The 21,455-nt window shown below is 37.9% G+C and overlaps 1 protein-coding gene across 7 annotated transcripts in view; it reads left to right on the top strand.

Moving 5' to 3' along the window:
* The first annotated feature begins 278 nt into the window (after positions 1–278).
* VWDE (von Willebrand factor D and EGF domains) overlaps positions 279–21,455 on the top strand; it is a 39,078-nt gene continuing 17,901 nt past the window's right edge. For 2 of the 7 annotated variants that reach the window (XM_064676327.1, XM_064676318.1), the window contains exons 1-12: positions 305–703; positions 5,926–6,110; positions 8,915–9,146; positions 11,236–11,292; positions 12,031–12,290; positions 13,747–13,836; positions 15,006–15,150; positions 15,809–16,023; positions 16,349–16,422; positions 18,437–18,710; positions 18,792–19,000; positions 19,435–20,420. In XM_064676327.1, the coding sequence (XP_064532397.1) occupies positions 469–703; positions 5,926–6,110; positions 8,915–9,146; positions 11,236–11,292; positions 12,031–12,290; positions 13,747–13,836; positions 15,006–15,150; positions 15,809–16,023; positions 16,349–16,422; positions 18,437–18,710; positions 18,792–19,000; positions 19,435–20,420 (2,962 nt within the window). In that variant the 5' untranslated portion in view covers positions 305–468. Of the gene's footprint in view, positions 704–5,925; positions 6,111–8,914; positions 9,147–11,235; positions 11,293–12,030; positions 12,291–13,746; positions 13,837–15,005; positions 15,151–15,808; positions 16,024–16,348; positions 16,423–18,436; positions 18,711–18,791; positions 19,001–19,434; positions 20,421–21,455 lie in introns of all 7 variants that reach the window. The other 5 variants (XM_064676366.1, XM_064676352.1, XM_064676360.1 and 2 more) reach the window with 5 other exon arrangements.

The following is a 21,455-nucleotide window of genomic DNA, read 5'->3' on the forward strand; positions in this document are numbered from 1 at the left end:
CTCAGCAAGTCTTGAAACTTGGGCTCTTGGCACTGTTACATGTTTGCTAAACTCAGCCTGCATTAATGGTAGTGAAGGTTACATATAATAAAAGTTAAAGAAATATAAAACACTCTTAACAATCTATGGAACGGTCAGTTTGAAACCGGCTCTTCTTCAGCATTTTACTGCATATTAGAAAATAAATACCGTTCTGGGTTGGAGGGCAGTAGGACATTGCTCATGATGTCGACTAGCTTTGAGTCTGTCTGGGATAGGGAAAAGCATATTTACAAAGCCCTCAACAAGAATTAACGACTGTTGTCCGTTTTCCTGCTGAGAATCCTCACCAGGGAGCACCGGGCAGGGGATGCCACCGCGCCCCGGGCACAACCCCCAGCCGTGTCCCCCCAGCGCCGGGAAGGGAGAGGGAGTAGACAGGGACAATCCACCGCGACCCCTGGGGGGCCGGGCCGGGGCCGGGGCTGGATGGGGGGCGGGCGGAGGGCCGGGCCCCGCCGAGGACCCCCCGAGGGAGGGGCTGCGCTGAGGAGCGGGGTGGGCGCAGGGAGCCCTTGGAGGAGCGCGGAGACACCGCCTGGGCCGGGAGAGCCGCGGGGGCCGCGGAGAGGAGCCATGGCAGGGGCCGCCCCCGCAGCCCCGCGCCTCTGGCTCTGCGCGGCCCTGATGGGATGCCTGGCGGCTGCCGGGGCCCGCCGGAGAGGTAAGCGGCGCCGGGAATCGGGCACGAGGAATCGGGCACCGGGAATCGGGAGCATCGCCGCCAGCAGGTGGACGGGAGGGCGCAGGGCGGGCGGCTGCTCTGGGCGCCGCAGGCGGAGGGGCAGCGCCGGGTGCTCCCCCGTGTCCCCGTATCGCCTGCGCATCGCCCCGCAGTTACGTGCCACTGGTTTCACTGGAAGAGGCGTAACTTTACCAACAGAGTAGGAACTGTCCTTGTCGTAGCGCACTTGCGGAGAAGACCTGCCTAGGGAAACTCGAGGACCTGGAGTGCTGGTTGTCCCACTTTCTCTTCATGGCGCTCTTGCCCTGCGTGCTGGAGCATGGGCAGTGAGTTGGCACATCCTTACCTGGGACTTCTGCAAACCCCGTGTTTCTGTTGTTTCAAATTTCGGACAGAAAATCCACATAAAGAGTAGATGCAATAGTGTATACATTGAAAACGACTACAAAAAGTTCTGTAAACATATATTTTACGTTTTTGTAGAGGTTATGCAATTATTTACTACCTTTGCAAAACACCCCTTAGGGTGTGGACATGAGTGGTTGAAAAGTGTTTTTAACACCAAATCAAATAAGGCTATTTATAAAGATGTATTAATGTGTTCATGTTGATTTGATTTTCTTTGTTGTTCCGTGCATTGGAATAGTCATATTCCTGTTCAGTGGGATTGCAGTATTGTCATTGTTACAACATTTTTGCTCACATTCTCATTTGTCTCATCCAAGGAAATGGCATCTTTTAACTAGTTGCAGTAATTTTTATATTTTGTTTTGAAAATGTTACTCTAAATAGTTTTTTTCGGGATAGCTTCTTCCGAAAAGTGAACTTCTTTTTATTTTAGTATTTTGGAAGAGTTTAAATCCACAAATACATCTAAGCACTTTTATTAAATGCAGTCCCAGTTTTAATTTCTGCCTTGGGATATTGATATGCTGCCTTCTTTGCAGTCAGTAGATGCAAGAAGAGGCACATTCATGATCAGAAAGGGCACTTACTAAAGAGTTTGTGGTCTGAGGCCACTTGCCAGACCCTGACCTTTGGACAGGAGGAGATGTAAACTGATAAGCTGTTTATACCAGAGGAACTGCATTGCCAGTCCTTGGCTCTTTTTCTCTTCTCTGCTCTGGTTTGCATTCATCATTTCTCAGTTATTGACTGCTCCATCATGCTGGAAATATTATGGACAGGTGGACAATCACTGAGCCCTCTTTGCACATGGATGGAACAGGGATATGAACAGGAAGTTGAAAAGCCCCTCCTTTGCGGAACTAATTTTCTGCCTGAGTGCCTCAGAGGCAGTCCTCAGGAGCCTTAAATATCTCTTTGGGGAAAGTGAGCTCTTTTGTTAATTTCAGAAACCTCTTTGACTTTTGGTTAAGGTGTGGTATTCAGAGTACCCATTAGCTGACCCAGTTTATGTCAATCTTGATACAAACCCTGATGTGTTGGCAAAGCTTTCATCTACATCTCTCCCAATACGCTCATCCACTGGCACAATAGTATCCTTGTCTTTAAAATGTTGCAGCCTAGGGTCACATTTCTCAATATCTGGCAGGACCAAGAAGGTCTGTGATGGATCCCAGTAAAGCTCACTGTATTAATTCTGAAGACATCCAGGCAAAAGCAAATATGGAATTAAATACTTCCTGGTATGCAGAGACTCGAGTTGAAGAACAGTAGAGACCTATATGCAATATATGGAGGGTCTGTGGAAAGAAGCACAGAATATGATAGAATATTCTGGGGAAACAGCGACATATATTCCCAGGATGGATTGCTTTTTCAGCAGACAGTATGTAGTATCTGGACCTCCAAATAGAAAAGAGAGTTTGACTTTCTAGAAATAAGTCTCTCCTGATCACATGTATCCTATTGCGTGTATCTCCTTTGAGTTAAGTTAAACCAGAGGTGCACAATCTGCAAAGAAGCCTGAATTTCATGATCTCAATTCTCAAGTATTTGTGTGTTTCATAATTAGAATTTCCTTATTCTATGGCAAATATTTCAAATTAAAGATATAAAATCACTAATATATTTAAAGGTCCCAAAAGAAATAATTAAAAAGAATATTCCCATATACATGGAAAGATTTCCATCAAAAATAATCGTGATTAAATGCTAAATTTTGTTAAAACTTACAATGAGTTTTCCATTTTGTGTCAGAACACGTTAGAATTTTTCGTGACTGTGGGTGAATTCAAGACAGCAGTAGTGCATACATCTTCCCGTACTTTAATGTTCTCACATGCTAGGCAGAGTTGGTAGGTAAGCCTGCCCTGCAGGTAACCTTCCTCATCACTTTCCAGCTATCAGACCCTGTTTTCAGGTCCTTATAATTTTGTCAGACTTTACTTACTGAGGAGTGACTCATTGGAGAGAGACTATTTACAAGAGCACATAGTGACAGGACAGGGGGTGATGGTTTCAAATGGAAAGAGAGTAGATTTAGATTAGATATTAGAAAAAAATTCTTTACAATGGGAGTGATGAGGCACTGGAACAGGTTACTCAGGAAGCTGCGGCTGCCCCATCCCTGGAAGTGTTCAAGGCCAGGTTGGATGGAACTCTGAGCAACCTGGTCTAGTGGAAGGTGTCACTATCCATGGCAGAGGGATTGGAATCACATTATCTTTAAGGTCCCTTCCAATGCAAACCATTCTATGATTCTATAAAATTGCTGGGTGTTAGACACAGGCAAAACTTTTCTGGAGCACAACATCAAAATCAGTATTAGTCATTCTGAGAGTATTGTTTTAAAGAATGTTTATATCAAAATATATTTTTATTTAATGCATCCTGAAAAAGTAAATTGTGACTTCAGTGGAAAATTTAGCCAACTCTCCTCTTAAGTGCCATGGTTTGAGCAGATCTGGTCTTCAAGAGTAACTTTTTCACAGAGAACATGATATTCATTTCTTGTCCTTATCTATCCATAAATATGATAGTTTTATTTGTTTCTGCTGTTGCTGGAGTCAGACAGCATTTCAGATGTGTAAAACTCAAATGTGCAAAAAAGTAATTTTTATTTGTGTTATTGATAATGGTAATTATTTTCAGTTGTTTTGCAGAATGTGTAAGGAAAGGAAAAGAGAAAAAAACATCAACCAGTATTACACAACTCTGAAGTTTCCATACAATAACTGTGTAAACATTAGCATACTTCTAGAAAGGAAGAAAGATTACTCAAAATGCTGGATGACATTTTAAAGTGATATGCATAATAAGAAACTTATAATTTGATCTTTAGTAGGATTTATAACCCTATTACAAGTGAGTACAGTCAGCTGCTTTAAAGATCTATCAAATGATGATCTAATTAAACTGTGGAGGAAAAGAAAATAAAGACTTGTCTCATGTCTGGCTTGATTTATTAATGGAGAAGGTAACAGATATTAATTGTTTCAGGAGTGGCTCAGTTACAGGAAAGGAAACTAATGAGGGTGCTCTATGAAAGGGAGAATTCCAATAAAAAATAGAGGACAGGAAGAAACTTTCACCATGGTTCATAAACTGCTTGTGCTGTAGCTTACTTGGAAAACATTTTAATAACACACATGACTGACCTGTGATTCTTCAAGGGCTTTTCTTTAAATTCCAGTGGAGGTAAGTTCTCTGTAAGGTCAAATTGTATGGACACGAATAGCCTACAGGCTACTACGAGCAACACAGAAGCACAGTGGTGGCACAGTCAATCACATCGACTTCCAGCTGCCCTTAAAGGCTAGAAGACAAAGCTATTGTTACCTGCCTGGGTAGCCTAAAGCCATATTGGATTAAATCTTCAGTCTAAGACTATGGGATTCTCATGCTGTGTGCTAAAAGAGATGAAGTCTGTTCTTTCACTAAGGCTTCTTCTCCATTTAAAGGTAGAGAATTATCTGGTTTGGAAACTGTTTTATAGTTGTGGTTATCTAGACAAAGACGCAAAAAATGTGGAAGATTTTTTATTATTGCATGATTTGAACCAAAATATGTTTGTAGTCAGTGACACAATAATACCACGCAAAATATGCGACAAATACAGACAAACCCAGGACCGAAAAGTGAAGTTCAGAGCATTCATATTCAAAATATGACATTAGAGAGCTTTGCTTACAGCTGCATTTTAAAATTCATTAGCAGCATAGTGAAAGCAAGAATTAAGATTCACTGTGTCATTCAGTATAACCTGAAATTCTGTTCACAGTCAGCATCAGTTGGTATCCATTTTTAAAAGCAAGGTAAATAGATTGATATACTTCAAGTGTAATTTATTTATAAACATTCTTCTGCTTTATTTTTCTCTTCTTTCACTTCCCAAGCACATTCCTGAGAAAGAATGGCTATTCAGTACGTTGCATGTAAATATAACATTACTCAGAACTTTTGTTGTCACTGTCTTTGACAGGAGTCAACTCAGCTGTCAGATCAGACTCAGAAATTCTGGCATTCTGCTTTAATTCTGAATGAGTCTGCATTGTAAAAAAAAGCTATCATAAAACTTCTTTGTATTCTGATCCTTCATTTTACCTATCAGAAATCTTGAGATATTTTTTGAGGCCACAAGGTCACTTAGATGTCCAAAAATAAGTTTTTCAGTTGTATTTACCTTATTATAATTTAGCCTGTCAGTCATGCAAATTGACATAAAATGCATAACCAAGTGTCTACACATTTCCATACACACTTTTGCTATAATCTGCAAGTACACATACAAACTGTATGCAACTATCCAACTACCTCTCATTTGTTTGAGGGAATTCTTAATTTCATGCATTGGAATCCTGTAAATGATAGTCTATTTACAAAAGATCTTTGGATAATCCTTACTTCAGGTAAGATTTTGATCTTCTAATATATCTGACACCCCATTTATATTCAGGTTCTTAGGTTTAATAAACATCAGTGGAACCAGAAAGTCAAAATCTAGATAGACTGTATAAACATATTCCTTCCCTCTGTTTTCACATCTAGGGTAAATAGTTACTAATTTGCATGTATTGTCCACAAAAAAGAAAGAAAGTTACCACATGATGAATTCTATTAAATTTCAGAGTGCTAACGTGAATTTGTTGTTACTAAGACTTCAATATGTTTTTCTGCAAAATTAGTTTCAACCGTATCGTGATATATCCTTATTTTCCCTTAAAAATACTTAACATCTTTTTAAAAATACTTGTTAGACATTCTGCCTTGATACTTGAAATACTCTTGCTCCACAGTTCTTGAGTGCTCTCCTGCTGGACATCAGATCCTGCAGAGTCCTTACCGAAGCGTTGATTTTGATTCATCCCATCTCCAGCAATCAGCTATTCAGGATTTGATCTGTGACCATTCCCTAACACCAGGATGGTATCGCTTTATGATTTTTGATAAGCCTGCTGAGATGCCAACCAAGTGCGTGGAGGTATTGTTACAAATCATTTGATTCTGAGAAGTAACTCTCTTTGCTGAAGAATTTTTCGGTAGAATAGATATAAAAAAAAAAAGAATATGGTTATGGAGACTGATGTGGAAGAATACAAAGTACCCATCTTTTCTAAATACTTAATTATATTAAAATGCATTACCTTGAAAATTAAGTCTTAAGCATTGAAAATTTTACACTGAATGGGCAATAGCAGAAGATGATAAATTAAATCCCTTCTAGAGCACTCAAAAACTGTAATTTGTAGTCAGTGCTAAAGAAGATTTTCTCAGTGGCAACATAGCAGGGATATCATGTTGTAAAGCTGCAACTATGTGATGGTCAGTCCATTAGCAAAGCCATGTGAAAGCAGAATAATAACTTGAAGCCACATGAATCCAGTACTTGTGGAGCTTTTAAAGTGATCATGTCAGAGAGAAGGGATTACTCCCTAAGTGACTTGAACTAACAGAGCTAACTGAGGATGAGTTATCTTGTCATCTGCAAGCCCCCAAAGACTCAAGAACTACTTGAAATATTTAATACCTTAGATGTGTAATTCTTTATTTTGGAGCATACAACAAACTGTAATATTCTAAGAAGGTATGTCTTTGTTCTTTCCTATTTTAAAACATTTCCGTGTTTAAAAACCTAGGAATGTCATTAGAATATTTTACCCTTGGTTTTTCTAAAAAATTGAAGTCTCCTGGTCACAGTCTATTAAAAAATTAAAATAAAATCCCATCAATTAAGTGCTTCTAAAGGAATACAAACCAGTTAAAGTATACTAATGAATTAAATTGAGTTTATACCAGCCTGTCTTATTTTTATTTATTTATTAAAACTTTGCAGCTATATAGCACCACTGAAGTACCCTTAATGTGCAGCTGACTCAAAGACTAAGAGGGATGTGCTGCAGAGGCTACTCATTATCCAGATTTTATACTGAAAAAAAAAAAAATCAAAAAGTATGATTCCTGAAGGACTTTCTTTCAATTATGTTTAATACAAAAAAAAGGAAAAAGTTAATTAACTGGTTGTATTTTCTCAAAAATGGATTCTTTTATGTAAAGAGTTAGCATGAAAACCAGTTGAAAAAACAGTGTGTTTTTCAGAAGAGAGGTTAGACAAAATATCTACTGATTTCATCTAGGTAGGTTTTAGAAATTTGAAATTCTCAGTGCTTAGTAAATATTGTTAAAAATAGGCTGCCATCCTAACACAGAGGAGCTCGGATAATTGCAGTTGGAAAGAGATTGATTCAAAGCTTATTCAGCAAATTAAATTTATGCCTTGACATCTGCTTTTTTGCATCTGTTGACAAAACCAAGACATTTATTTTGAATCTTGAAGTCAAAACATTAAAACCAAACTAAAATGGATGTCTTGTTGAGGAAGTTTCCTCCTTTCTTTTCTTTTAGGGGAACGTTTATTATAGCTGCGTTTAATCTCTGTCAAAGATTCAGATTTAAACACTCCATCCCATTTCTGAGTACTTGTTATTAATTCTGTCCTTCTGATGGATTGATGGTGGGCTCAGAGATTCTAGATTAAGAAAGAAAAGTGTAATTTAGAGATAAGTAATTGCTCAGTGAGTCTGCAGTAGACTTTATACCAAGAGATCTAAAGACAAGTTGATCTGACACCTTGTTGCACTATCAGGTCAAAGAAAGGAATACTTGAGGCAAAAACTGAAGAAGAGGGTCTCAAAATCTCACAGTTTCAGATTTATAGTTTTCATGTAAATGTTTTCCAAATGCTGGCTTTAACATGCTGTGTCCCTCTGGTTGTTTCTCTTCAGTTTGCTTCCAGCAGCACATGAAAGCCAGGAGTTGATCTTTAACTCATTCTGGTAACCCACGAACCAGATTCCCTCTTTGCGTCCTCTTCTCAGAATTCATTTTTCTGTATTCCACTGGTCAACTCTTGTGTCTGTTTAATCAGACTTATGCTTTGGTTACCGTGGTTGGTACTACTGTGAAGTTGTGGCCTTCAGGGCATATTCTTTGATGTGAAGACCTGACATAGCCATAGCAGTGAGGGGTGAGGGAGAGTTTTCCACTGAAGACTTCTTACTCCATGAAGAAAAGCACTGAACAAGGCTTTTGCTTGCAAGAGAAGGAGCAATAATCTGCTAAAATGACCTGTTCAATCAGCATCTGCACTACAAACCGTGGTCCACTGCTTTGTAAACACCAAAGGATTTAGGGTTGCTACAAAGTCAATGTGATTGTTATGGGGTTGCAATAAGCGTATTTGTATATAAAGATGAGGAATTGAAAGACAGACGGGGCTTATCAGTTGTCTTGCATTTTCAGGTTAGGCCACATCTTTTAGAGGAAATCCAGGAGATTAGCAGAGCCTTCAATTCATGGCAAAGGGTGTTATATTCAGTTTAGTTGATATTCAGGATGTGTATGTTCTGCCTTGTATTTGCTGTGATAGCATTCACACAGTCAGTTACTGCAGGTTAATGGGTGCAGAGTATCTCACTAAGCCATAACACAACTGTGACCTTCTTTGGGCAAAACGCTCAGTTGTGACTCCCAGTTAAGTTCTTCAGACAATAAATTATAGCCTGTCTTTAAAAAACCAAATTCATTAGACTCAGTGAAGGACTTAAGTCTCTTTTGTGTACATTTGTATTCAACCTTGAGGAGGAAAGTCAGCAAGCCCTCTATTACACTGTCTAAACTTTGCTAAAAGCTCATGCAGGTAATTAATTAATATGTACCTCTCGTTAAAACACAGCAACAGTTTGATTTAGCATTAACCATTTTCTGATCTTTTTTCTGGTGGTGAAGATGAATCACTGTGGAACTCAAGCCCCTATCTGGCTGTCTCTGAGGGAGTCAGAATCCATGCCTCGACCTGGTGAGATCAAACAGTTAACAGCTTGTGCTACATGGCAGTTTTTCTTCAGCACTTCAAAAGACTGCTGTCTTTTCCGAATCCCTGTCAGGGTGAGGAACTGTGGAGATTTCTTTGTTTACTTACTGCAGCCCACCCAAGGATGCATGGGTTATTGTGCAGAAGGTGAGAAAGTGCATGCTCTAATTCAGATAAGCGTATGTGTGCTTATAAGTGTGCTTCTGTGATACTTGGCTTAGTGGAAATGTCAGAAAATAGTTATGCTAGAATTTCTTGCAGTTCTTACTTTTACTATTCATACAATAGAAGAATGATTTGAAATGGTAAGGTGGGTTCAATTCAACCCTTTTTAACTTACATGTAGCACTCAACTATTGTTCAAAGCTCAAAAACTTAAGAACTGAAATTTTCCATGTAATGAAGTGGGGTTATTAAGACCCATCTGGAAATAAAAATTCACTGTACCTACAATGGCACTCATAGTCCGCAAATACCCATTACTGAACATGCATAGAATTACGTATCGGAGTGAGCTTTGTCTAAGAACTTGACTAAACTGTGTTTATATCTGTTATTTAGCATTGTTCAGAATACTTTTGTTACTGTAGTTCTCTTATCTTCATTCTGGGAAGCATACACTTTGTTGCTAGAAGAAAATTTAACACAGAAATACTTTACTGATGCACACTTTATTAGTACTGTGAGAAAGAAATTTAGATTTTTTGCAATGTCTCGCGTTGTCTTGGACCCTTGTGCTGCAGAAGTTTTGTTGCTGTTCACGGCTCAAAACTTCAGTATTTCATTATTCATGCCAGATTTTTCAGATAACTTAAGTAAGACATGGTTAAATCCTTAGTTATACCAGGAAACACTGTGAAATAGGGACAAATTAGTGGAGTAGGAAATTCTTACTAGCTCATATAATGTACCATAGTGAAAATCCTAGCAATATTTTTATGCATCATATACTGCAGTACTCTGAGTCATAGTCTCTATTACTGACTACTTTCAGAAGCTTAATAGCAAATCTGCCAGTTGGCTTTCTGGTGCCTTTGTGGCCTAACATTACATCTTTAGGTCCAATTGTGAAAGCATTCTCCAAGGTTTCAGCGGGCATGTAACTGAAACAATGAAGAATTCCTGCACAGTAGGACTTGCATTTACTTTGGATCAGGGCTTGTGAAGAGGAAGGAAGATATAAAACCAGAGAGGCAGCAAGCTAGCAAATTTTTACTGTCTCAAAACAAAGCAGGCAAAAAGCATAACTCTTATTTGGCTCTGCTGAACACTGTAAATCTGAAACACATTTTGAGTTTACAAGCACTCGTATAAGATGGTGTTTTTGCATTAAGTGCACTGTACTGATGTGCTACGTTTAGTATCTAGGTTACCATGTACACTGTGTTTTCTCTTTCACACTTGATAGCTGTAAACACTTGATGCAAATGTTCAAACAGTCTGTCCTCTACATGCTAAGGAATTCAGATGTTGAATTGTGAAGTGTGGAACAGTGAAGTCTTCATTCTTTTTGGTGAATGAGGTTTTTAGTGTTGTTGCTGCCCTTCTTATGTAGTTTGAGTGGAGTGACTAATCTCTTTCTACTCCTATTACAAATGCAAAGTTCCACTTATTTTTTTATAGTATTCAAAGTACAAAACAATAGCAGTGCAAAAGCACTTTTTCTTAGGCCCCTGTAGGAAAGAGGATTTTTTTCAAAGCAGGTCTGCACTGAATTTGGCTGTCCAGGATTACGGTTAATGGATAAGTGTTCAGATGTGGATTTGGGAAGGCAAAATATATGTTCAAGAGAATAGTTTAATTCCTTTTTATTCAGTAACAACATCTATAAGTATTGGCTGAGTGCATCAGTAGTAAAAGATGCAGAGGTGGTAAAATGTTTTGTATACCCTCTCTCTCCTGCAATCGGATATGTCTATCTCATATTGGCCTCATAAGCCACCAGGGTGCTTGTAACAAACGTGGAGAGAGCCTTCCTAAATTTTCATTCAGGAAGCCTAGCCATGATGACCCTCTCTCCGAGGTGATTTCCAACACAAGCCTTTGTACTGACTGCTGCCATAGTTATATATGGATCAGATTACAAGATTGCCTCTGTTCTGCAAATTTGCACTTCAATTAGTGTTTTGTGATATTTGGTGTGTTTGTAATATAGGGCAATAATTTAAGAGCACTGGAGCACATACACTGTTTGTGTGTTAATATACAATGTAAGAACAATTTATGATTGTTTCAGATGCAAAGCCACAGATGTGTGATCCTGAGGGAATGGAATTTCAAGGTACCTGCAGCAGTGAGTATTTTGTTTTGATTTTCAAGATTTTCTGTGCATCTGTGACCCAATAATGTCAACATTTAGTCATATTCTGTCTTGAATAAAAACATGTTCATGTTATCAACAGTATTGCTTGGCTTGTTGCAAAATGAGCAGTGTGGAGGTAATGTCAGACAAATCTGGATTGCAAAAGTACTTTCTCAGAATAATGTTTTGAGTAACAACTGAAATGTTAAAAAGTAATTGTGATAATTCTGATTTACAGATTAATTTGATTCTTTGGAAGTACAATATAAGAGGAATCTGCAAATCTACAGTTGCTTATCCTGTTCCTTTCTAAATAGCCCTTTTCTTTTCCTTTATTCTTTTTTTTCCCACTTTCTTTATAAGTAGTGAAATTATTCTACTCTAAGGCAAATTCTTTTGCATGTTGCTCTCTCCTATCTGGTAAAATAATTAATTGTATTTTATTATGTTTTTTTGTTTGTTTTTTTTTAACTGCCCCCCCCTTTTAGCACCTTCCTATTGGCTAGACTATAATAAAAGGTTCATAAGGAGTTTTTCTCCATTTAACAATTCATAAAAGGAAGATACACATTTTTTCTTGATTCTCTTACGAAATTATGTAATATTTCCACATATGAAAAAGGTAAATATTATTAGTTTATTAACTGGCAAAAGGTAGTCAGTGTCATTTTATCCAGTACTGATTTTGTGCAGAATAAAAAGCACAAACCACACTTCTGTTTGAACTAGGTAACCTGGCTGCTACATCAGCTCCATCTGTGTCACCACCACTACCATCCGTTCCTGAAGTTGTAGCAGAGATGATCAAAGGCAGCATTTACTTAAGGTGTACCTTTGGCGTTCCTTCTGCAAACAGCTCTGTTGGATTCATTGTAACTTGGTCAAGACTTTCCCCTGAAGGTATCAAAGAAGAACTTACACACGAAACAGCAGTTCATACCTTCTCGCTTCTAGAACTAGATGGGATAAACGTCAGACTTGGAGACAGAGTATGTTAAAACTTAATTATAATTTCTCTGTAACTTTGTAAATATGGCCCAGTAGACACTAAAAGTGATCAGAGATCCAGCACCATGCTGTATAATTTTTCCTGGAAGAAGCCTACTGCCTCTACTTGTTTCCAACAACAGTGCCCATATGAATGTGTAAATACCACAGAACATATCAGTAATCACCACTGCCTTTAAGGTTTTGAGACTGTCTCACTGCAGTGTAGTATGCATCCAGGAGGTAAATTTTTATTAACGTTGTATCTTCTTCACCCTCTACTGTGATTTTAATTCAATACTGTAAATTAGGAGGATTTTTGGATGCAATTGCATCTCAATGAGAGGCTGTAAGAGCCAGAGGTTGTGAGAAGCTGTGTTGTTGATTCATTAAATAGATTTTTTTTCTCTGAATCAATAATGAGCTGCTGCTTAATGGTTTTGTCTCTAGGATTGTATTTAAATGGTTTAATTTCTGCCATCAGAAATTACTCAGTGTGAGTACCTGCATTACCTTCCATGGTAGCAGAATCAAGACATAGACTCTCATAGTAACTTTGAGAAGCTTAAGCATTGGAAAAATCAATAAATATATTTACGAAATAGAGATTATTTTTCCGGGCCAAAATAAAAACCAAAAAACCATGTGGTTGTTGTGCATCTGTGTGTTCAAGCCAAAGACAGGCTACTTTGATGGCTTATGCACAACAATAACAATTGTAATCCTTAAAAATCATTCAGGGACTTCAGTGACAGTCAAAGGGAAAGGCACAGTCATAAGTTACCTGCTGCTGCTATGAATGATTTTTTACAGGATTGGAAATATTGCATGTGGTCAACATATCTCAAAACGGATAAAACAAAATTAAAAAATAAAACAAAACAACGAAGCCAAACACAAAACCGAAGCAAACCCACAGTGTCTAGTATCAGGGAACTAGTTCAGTGGAGGGAAATCACAGTGAATTCATCATCTTGAAAAAGATTATCCAGGCCCGTAACATCAGAAAAGCATAATCTAAGACCTAATGGGCACAAAAAATAATTAAAGGGCAAAAAATGTGAAACAGAAAAAAAAGAAGTAAATAACATGTTATGAAGTGTAGAATACATTTTTGCAAGATGTCATGGGTTGCAGAAATGCTCCAGAAAAAAATGTTTAAATCTGGGGAGAGTCAGATATTCGTTAAATGGGATGGCTTATATGAAGCTTTTAGTTCAAGAAGTCTCTGCACCACTGGTAGTGTACGCCAGGAAAAGGTCTTAGGCAGCTTGATCTGTTTCTGGGTTTTTTTCTATGGTATATTTACCAATTACCACTGGCAATTGGTAACTTCTGGTGCAATCAGAACACTGGCCATGAGGAATCCATTGAACTGACCCATGGTGACTGGGTTTTGTCTTTATTTGACCACCTCATACCAAAAATGTATTCTATTATGCTGGTTTTGCCCTACAGGTCTACTGTAGCTGTTCTGCTTTTTTCATGGAGAAGCCAGATATACAAAGCTCTGCAGTTGAGAGCAAGGAATTTTTTGCTGGAATTAAGGTAATTTTTAAAAAACCTTACGTTCTATTTTATTGTCGTAGGAATCTTTGAGTATTGCTACAGCAGCCATTCCTCTGACTAGAAGGCACTTAAAATGTATTAATTGTGAATTAATAGAGCATGTTGTCGGCTCTTCGTGTACTCAAGGTGCAGGAAGGCTGAATTGGCACCTTGCACATGCAGTGCAAGCCTTGGATTCCAGCAGCTTGAGCCAACTCTGGCCCAGTGTTTATAAACATGGAGGGCCATGGCTCAGACCTGAGCCCAGGGACACTGTTGTCCATTAGTTTAATGCTGCTGCCATTTCTGGCATGATGTTGTCCTTTGCCAACAGGCTCTTACAGCATGTGATTGACAGGATAGTCTAGGCTGGGCCTTCTTCCCAGGAGTGAGGGAAGATGAGGCCAACCTGATCTGGGCTTAAAGAGGGAAACCGGGACATGATCTGCGAGTTCTGTGGATACATCTGTAGGGACCCATTCACTGGCCAGGAATGGGACCCCAGTCCAGGAAGGACATATTGCATGTCCTTACGTGTTGGGTATAGTCTTATTGACTTAGCCTGAGCTTATGTTTCTGCAGGATCAGGGCTCAGATTTATCTCATGTAAGTGCAGGTCTGAAGTGTACACTGCAAAGGCCCAATGTGTTATTTTTGTTGTCCTGTGAGGCTGAGTTCAGCATTTTACCCAGTGTACCAAGCTCAGCTGTAGGCCCCTGTTACTGATCTCTAGTTGCATTTTCCATTACACGTCTTTAGCGAGCTGTATTGTAAGCTTATGGAGAAGAATCCCAGGAGAAATATGGTGCTTTCAGACTCTTTTGGGAATTGTTTCCTGTAGGTAACTTTCCCTCTCTTTCCCTCCCCACTCCCCCAAGACAGTACACCAAACTGTATCTTAGCTTCCAGGAGTTACATGGAGAATACATTTTTGTGGGGTTAATGTGGTTTGTTAGTTTCTTACCTTTCTATCTAGCCTTTAATCTTGCCTTTTGCTTATCCTTGCCCCCTTTCCCACCTCTTGAAGGCTCTGGCTGTAGCATCCCCATCTTTTCTCAACGTGCTGCTGCTCCTCAGCCCATGTAAACAAGCACTCCTAGCTGGTTAGTAAGCAGTGCTGCAGTTTACTCACAAAGCATGCATTTTAAGTAGAGTTTCTTCTGTGTTAGATACATCCAGAAACTTATGATATATCAGAAGATGGGAAGGAATACAGACTGACAATAGAAAGTAGCATTCCTATTCCTTGTCCTGAGTTTAGCCATCTTGAAAGTGACTGCAAAATCTCACTGACATTAAATAGTGTTGATGTAGGTAAGTATTACACTGATTTCATTGCATTTTGTATGTTTAATATATTTTTCTAAATGTTCCTGCTGTATCTTTTCTTGGAGAAGCTATTACACTGTAAAATATTTTCTAAAATGTTAAAGTGTTCACAGGCTGTATGTGATTCTGCGGAAAGTATGGAAGAGTATGACCGTATTACTTGTTGAAATTAGGTGGTTTTTTACAGCTGTTGATAGCCACATTCTTTAACTCGAATAGACAGAATACTTTAATACTTGTAAAGTTTCATTCAGTTAATTTTGTTTACATGTTGCTTTCCAAGTACTATATATGCAGTACCAAACTCCTCATTTTTTACTGTTATTGACATTTTCTGTAGTACTTTCTCAAGCACAAGTCCCATGAATCAGGAAGAGCAGACAACCATTTTTATGTCACATTAGCAAGCCTATCATGATTTCCATTAGTCTATCAAAGTGGGAAATTCAAAAACAATTTCTTGGGGGGGGGTGTATGAAGGTGTAGAGAGGAGGTTTTGCATGACCAAATGCAAGAAAAAAGCATAATTATTTTAATTTATGAAAGAGTACCTAGAAAAGTTATTATGTATATTAAAACTAGTATACAAAATGTGACTTATTTAGAGGAAAAATTCACTAATTATGTATTTTCTTTAAAACAGGTAAAGAGCAGTTAGGTTTAAACTTGGCTCTTTCTTCTTGTCATGTGGATCTTCTCCAGAAACCCTGCAATGATGGAATCTGTAGTCAAGCTGTAATTTATTTCACTGCTGTGACAGACTTCATGCAGGATGGAGACAGAATTACCAGAATTGCAGTTGAACCTATATCCAATGAGAATTTCCTGTGGAATGGCTATGTTCCAGAAAGCACACAGGTTGAAAATCTTCATGTTAAGCTCTGTAAACTAGCCAGAAGTATGGCTGATGTTAATGAAGTTTCTATTTCAGTCATGACTTCCTAACTCACACCAAGATTTCTAAGTAGTCAGTTTTAATTTTTTTATTTTCATTTAAATTCTGTGTTTTCATTTAAATTATTTTTTTTTACATTTTAGTATTGATATAACTACTCAGTTTGATTGAAAGCATAATATAATATCTGTATTAGAATGTGAACTAGTATACTAAGATAAATAATGTACCTGAGTCTGTTTATTTCCAAATGTGACATGGCTTACTATTTGCTACTTTATTCTGAAGATTACAGTTAAGGATCTACCCACTGCCTACTGCTACTCATTTACTGATCCTCATATAATTACATTTGATGGAAGGTAATTACTGAATTGCTGCTCTAAACTTAAAGCATGTGGGGATTTTTTGTGGGTGGTTTTGGTGGGCTGTTTTATTTATTTAAGCATTTATATATTTATTTCAAATCTCTGCTGGTGATACAAGTCAGATGTAGTTTTCTGTAACAGCACTGAAGTTTCTTGGGTTTTTTTTCGACAGTAAGGATAAATGTGCTTCAGTTTGTAAAAAAAGCTTGCCAGTCATGATGAGGTTTGTAATATTTGCATTTCTAAAGGCAAGCTTTGGGGTTGTGGCAAGAGAATGAAACAAATAGACTATTTTACTTTCTAGAGCCATATGTCAAGAGAGGAGAGGATGCTGTGCAGTCTGTTGACTATGAAAGATAGTAATGCTCATATATGAACCATGATAAAATGATTAATTAGACAAAACTTTTAATGCAAACTATGCAACGGCATAGTTTCCCTATTTCTGTGTGTCAGTGTCTGAATCCTTGTAAGGATCAAGTTCCTAGAAGCTTTCTACTGTCTGTGTAGCATTTTGCTGAGTTTATTAGTGGCATTGAAAGCAATAGTGGCATAGACAGCACTTATTCAGTACTGTCACTTGCACGTCACTGGCCTTCTTTTTGAAGTGAAGACAGCTTCCTTGGACACAGCTGTTGTGGTTTTGCTATGCTTCTTTCTTTCAAAATGTTTCTAATTCACAAAAGATGTCTGAACAAACACATGCTCCAAGCCTGAGACTTTCATATTCTCTGTTCAGTAGAAGCACATTTCTTCAAGTAGCAGGGTGAAAAGAAAGAGGGTATGTTGCCTCCAAATAAGGATGTTCAGACCACAGCTCCACTCCTGTGAACTTGATAACAGAAGGAAAAATGAAGGTTGTGAGTGATTCTCTGGCAGAACTGTGACTAGTAATAATAAAGTCAATGGAGTTATCCTGATCTTGCAGTTTCTCCTTCAGTAGAAGTTTTAGGGATGTCTTCACTGACCATTTTAACTGTGGATGCATTGTGATCAAGTTTCCTTGTGAAGCAGTGTTTTACTGTGATGTGGTCTGTCAGAAAGCATATGCTGCAGGGAAAGAACTTTCTTTTTAAGGATAAATTATGTTGCTACTTTATTTTACAAATTGAGGAAACAAATAGAAAAGGAACTGTCTGCACTGAATCATGGACAATCTTATGCAGTCCCAGTAGGGCAGCCATCTGCAGTTTGTCTGCAGGCCCATTATATACAAAGCAAATTGCGAGTCTACAATTAACTGTCAAATGCCATTTATAGCCAAGAGGCTGTTAAACTCACTGCAAAAGTTTGGGGGTTTTCTTTCCATTCTTTCTTCTTTTTCTTTCTTGCTGCTGAATCCTTAAATTGGCTATTTTAACCTTGCTTCAGGGGACAGATGGCAACCCTAAGGAAAAAAAGCAAGTTGCTATTTATGGTTTTCATTTTAAATATTCTTTGGGAATAAGCACTCCCCATCTCCATCTCAATAAAGCAGACCTTTTTAAAAAAGATGTGACTTTCAAAATCATTTTGTCAAGGGTACTTGTGCAGTTTTCAGCAGCTGCCCCCACATGCACACTGCTGTGCATCTTATTGCTCTCTCTGCATAGGTATACTGTTGCAGAAACAGAAAGGTTGAGAAGTACCCTCCAGTTCCCTGTCATATGCAGTGTTAAAAAAAAAAATCAAAGAATGTCAAAGGCTTCATGGTTATGTTTCCATTCACAGCCATTGTCTACATATACTCCACTTCTGATACTTCTTTAATTCCTTATTTTTCTGGTGTAAAAATAAGGTTTAATTTTTTTCTTTTTTTGATTTAATGCTGCACAGAGGAAGATATGATGGTGTTTCTTCAGGATAAGTTGTGTGTTAGTCTGCGGGCTGTACTGTTTGTTTTCTCTGACTCAGGAAAATGAGTCGCATTATCAAAGTTCACCAAATATTAGAAATTTGTTTGAAGATAAAGTTGCTGACGTGGTGATTATAACCAAACTGATATCACATGCTATTCTTTTGATTCCAGAGTCTATGACAATTTTAAAAGAGGAACATTTGTTCTCTATAAGAGTACATCTCGAGATTTTGAAGTTCATGTTCGCCAGTGGGACTGTGGAAGTCTTCACTACCCAGCATCCTGCAACTGTGGCTTTGTTGCCAAGGAAGGAAGTGATATAATTGCATTTGACATGTGCAGTGGTCAGCTACATGAATCACAGCCACACTTATTTGTAATAAACAGAGACACAACAGGAAGCAATGTCAGAGTCACTGAATCCTACCTAGGAAGAAAAGTAACAGTAAGTAGTGAATAATTGCTTACGGAATAGGTAAAATTAAAAACCATGTTTCTCATGATGATATCTTCAATCTCATTTTAGATTTTGTTTTCTTCTGGAGCTTTCATTCGTGCTGATGTGAGCAAATGGGGAATAAGCATAACGCTTAGGGCCCCCAGTTCGGATTACAGACATACAGTGGGACTCTGTGGCACCTTTGATGGAATTGCGGAGAATGACTATCACACTGCAAGTGGGGTGGAAATGCCAAATCATGCTAATGTTCCTTTTTCTTTTATTGAGGAGTGGAGGTAACAATTGTTCTGTTTAAATTAACTGTCATAATTTTTGATTCTTCACACTCTTACAAACTTGTCAAAATACTAAAAAAAATAATCTTCTCAAGTTTTTAAGTTAATGTTAGAATGCATCAATGCATTCCATAATTAAGAGAAAATTGAAACTGAAGTGCCAAATAAGTATTTAAGTACTATTATGTAAGATTAGTTTGATTAGGTTTGAACAAAGTATCAAGGTATACAGAAAATATCCACTCATCTCAATTCTTTTATTATAAGTTATTCTTAAGTTTTTGTCTTAATTGGCCTTTAAATATAGCTGTGTGCTGCAGATTCAGTGGCATGCTGTAAAAGTATGAAACAACAAAGAAGAAAATGTTAATACTTTAATAACACAATTAAGATAGTTCAGATGATACAGTTTCATCTTTTGCTTTCTTGCCTAGAATTTTACCAGGAGATAGCTTGTTTGACAAAACACCTGTTTCTTTAACATCTTCGAGAAAAGTAGTCTTCTGTGACTGTGCACTTGAAGATGATGGATTATATCCATCAGTGAACAAACTGGAGACAGTTTCTCAGTCACAACTTCCACTGTCTTGTAAAGAAAGTGCAAATGGTAGATTTCTTTCTTTGATACCAGGACTGGATGTCACTGCTGAGTATCTTGGTCCTACTGATCTTGTCAGAGGCTTTAAGAAACGTTCATCTGCACATGAAATGGATTCATCTACACTTCTGCAGAGGCAGGATAATCAAACCAAACTTCACAAAACATCACGAGTAAACTCACGTGTCTTGGCAACCTCAGTGAGAAATATTGGTACAGAAAGAGAAGGAAGTTCAAGCTCAGGCATTAGAAAAAATTCTCAGCGTTACAGTAGTCATCTTCTCAAAAGTCTGTCAGTTACAAGTAGAGGGAAGCGTCAAAATTATTATGACTACCATCCAGTATTCCTATTCCAAAGTCTCAGCCAAACAGACTTAGAGGAATATAGTTATTTTTTCCCAGAGGACCATGCCACTGACGCAGACCAAAAGTTCCTTCCTTCTTGGCCCACACCTTCAGGCCTCACCGAGTCTAGTGCTCTGTTACTCTGCCAGCAGGCAATAGCTAATTCCAGTATAGGAAGATCTTGTGGTGCCCTTCTTGGCCGGCGAACAGAGGATGCAATCAATATGTGTGTTAAAGATTTGCTGCTGAAAGATGACCTCAGCTGGGCAGAAGCTTCCTTACCTCTTCTGGAGAATGAATGTGAGAGAAGAATTTTAGAAGAAATAAATTACAACCCACAGGAACTTGAAGGCTCAGTTGAGAGCCTACTTACTGCATTAAAGTGTCCCAGTCTCTGCAGTAGTAATGGGGAATGTACAGAATGGGGCTGTGCATGTTTTCAAGGATACAGCTCGTATGACTGCAGCATACTGTCTGGTAAGCGGGGGAAGATTTAAGTAAGAGATTTACTTAAATAATGCTCCTGCAACATACATGTATTTTTCTCTCCTGCTTTTGTACACAGACAAGGGTGGCCCTGTTTATTACCCAATAAATTACTTGCCCTTAACTGCAGCTATAAATATTTTCCATTCAGCTTTCTTGTTTCCAAAGGACAAAACATGGGCTTACTTTCTGGTATGCCAGATTTAAAAAGTTTACCACTTGGTCAGTTTGCAATCCAGAGTGTTGCCCCAAGAGATTGGCAATGTTTCCACACACTGTCTTCTTCAGAGAAGATCTCCCTTCCCCAGTATTTTATAGTCTATGTGATCCTGTTTACTAACAGGATCTGTAAGTGGGATGATGTTCTCTTTATTGCTGTTACATGTCTGTAAGATAACTATTAGATATGATTGGATTAGAATCGATGGTGAAGAAAAAAAAAAGATACAGTATATAGAGCTGGGCAGGATTTTTTAAATTTTCAGTAAATAAGACAGTCACTAAAAATTCAATTAAGTAGGTACACAGGAAAAATATAAACTCTACTACAAAACTCAAAACTCTTTCAAAATAAAACCTGCTAATATTTTGTTTTGCAATGGTGTTTTTGTTTTAGTGACCTACTTAAAAACAAATAGAGAAAGAGGTATTCTTTCTATAAAAATAAATCTTTTATTCCTCTTGAAGTCAAATAAAATGGTTTTACTTCATAAAAACTAATTTTAGTATTCTAATCTGTCAGATTATTTCCAGAAATAACTTCCACCTGAGATATTTTTCTTTAGTCCTTAATTAAAAAAAAAATCCCATTGTAAATTATTACATAACCATCACCTTTCCAGTTCCTATTACTAGGGCCTGAGTTTCATTTTGATTTTATTCTGCCAATGTGATGTAAAGAACCATAGTTGAAAAAGCAAAACACATATTCACAAGTCTTTTTTGTCTGTTGAATTTTCTCTGCTTCATAATATTCAAGTTCTAAGAGCAGACAGAAGCCTAGCTTTAAATTTAGGATTCATTTTA

The sequence above is a fragment of the Pseudopipra pipra genome, chromosome 1 (genome assembly GCF_036250125.1).
Source record: "Pseudopipra pipra isolate bDixPip1 chromosome 1, bDixPip1.hap1, whole genome shotgun sequence".
Lineage (NCBI taxonomy): Eukaryota > Metazoa > Chordata > Aves > Passeriformes > Pipridae > Pseudopipra > Pseudopipra pipra.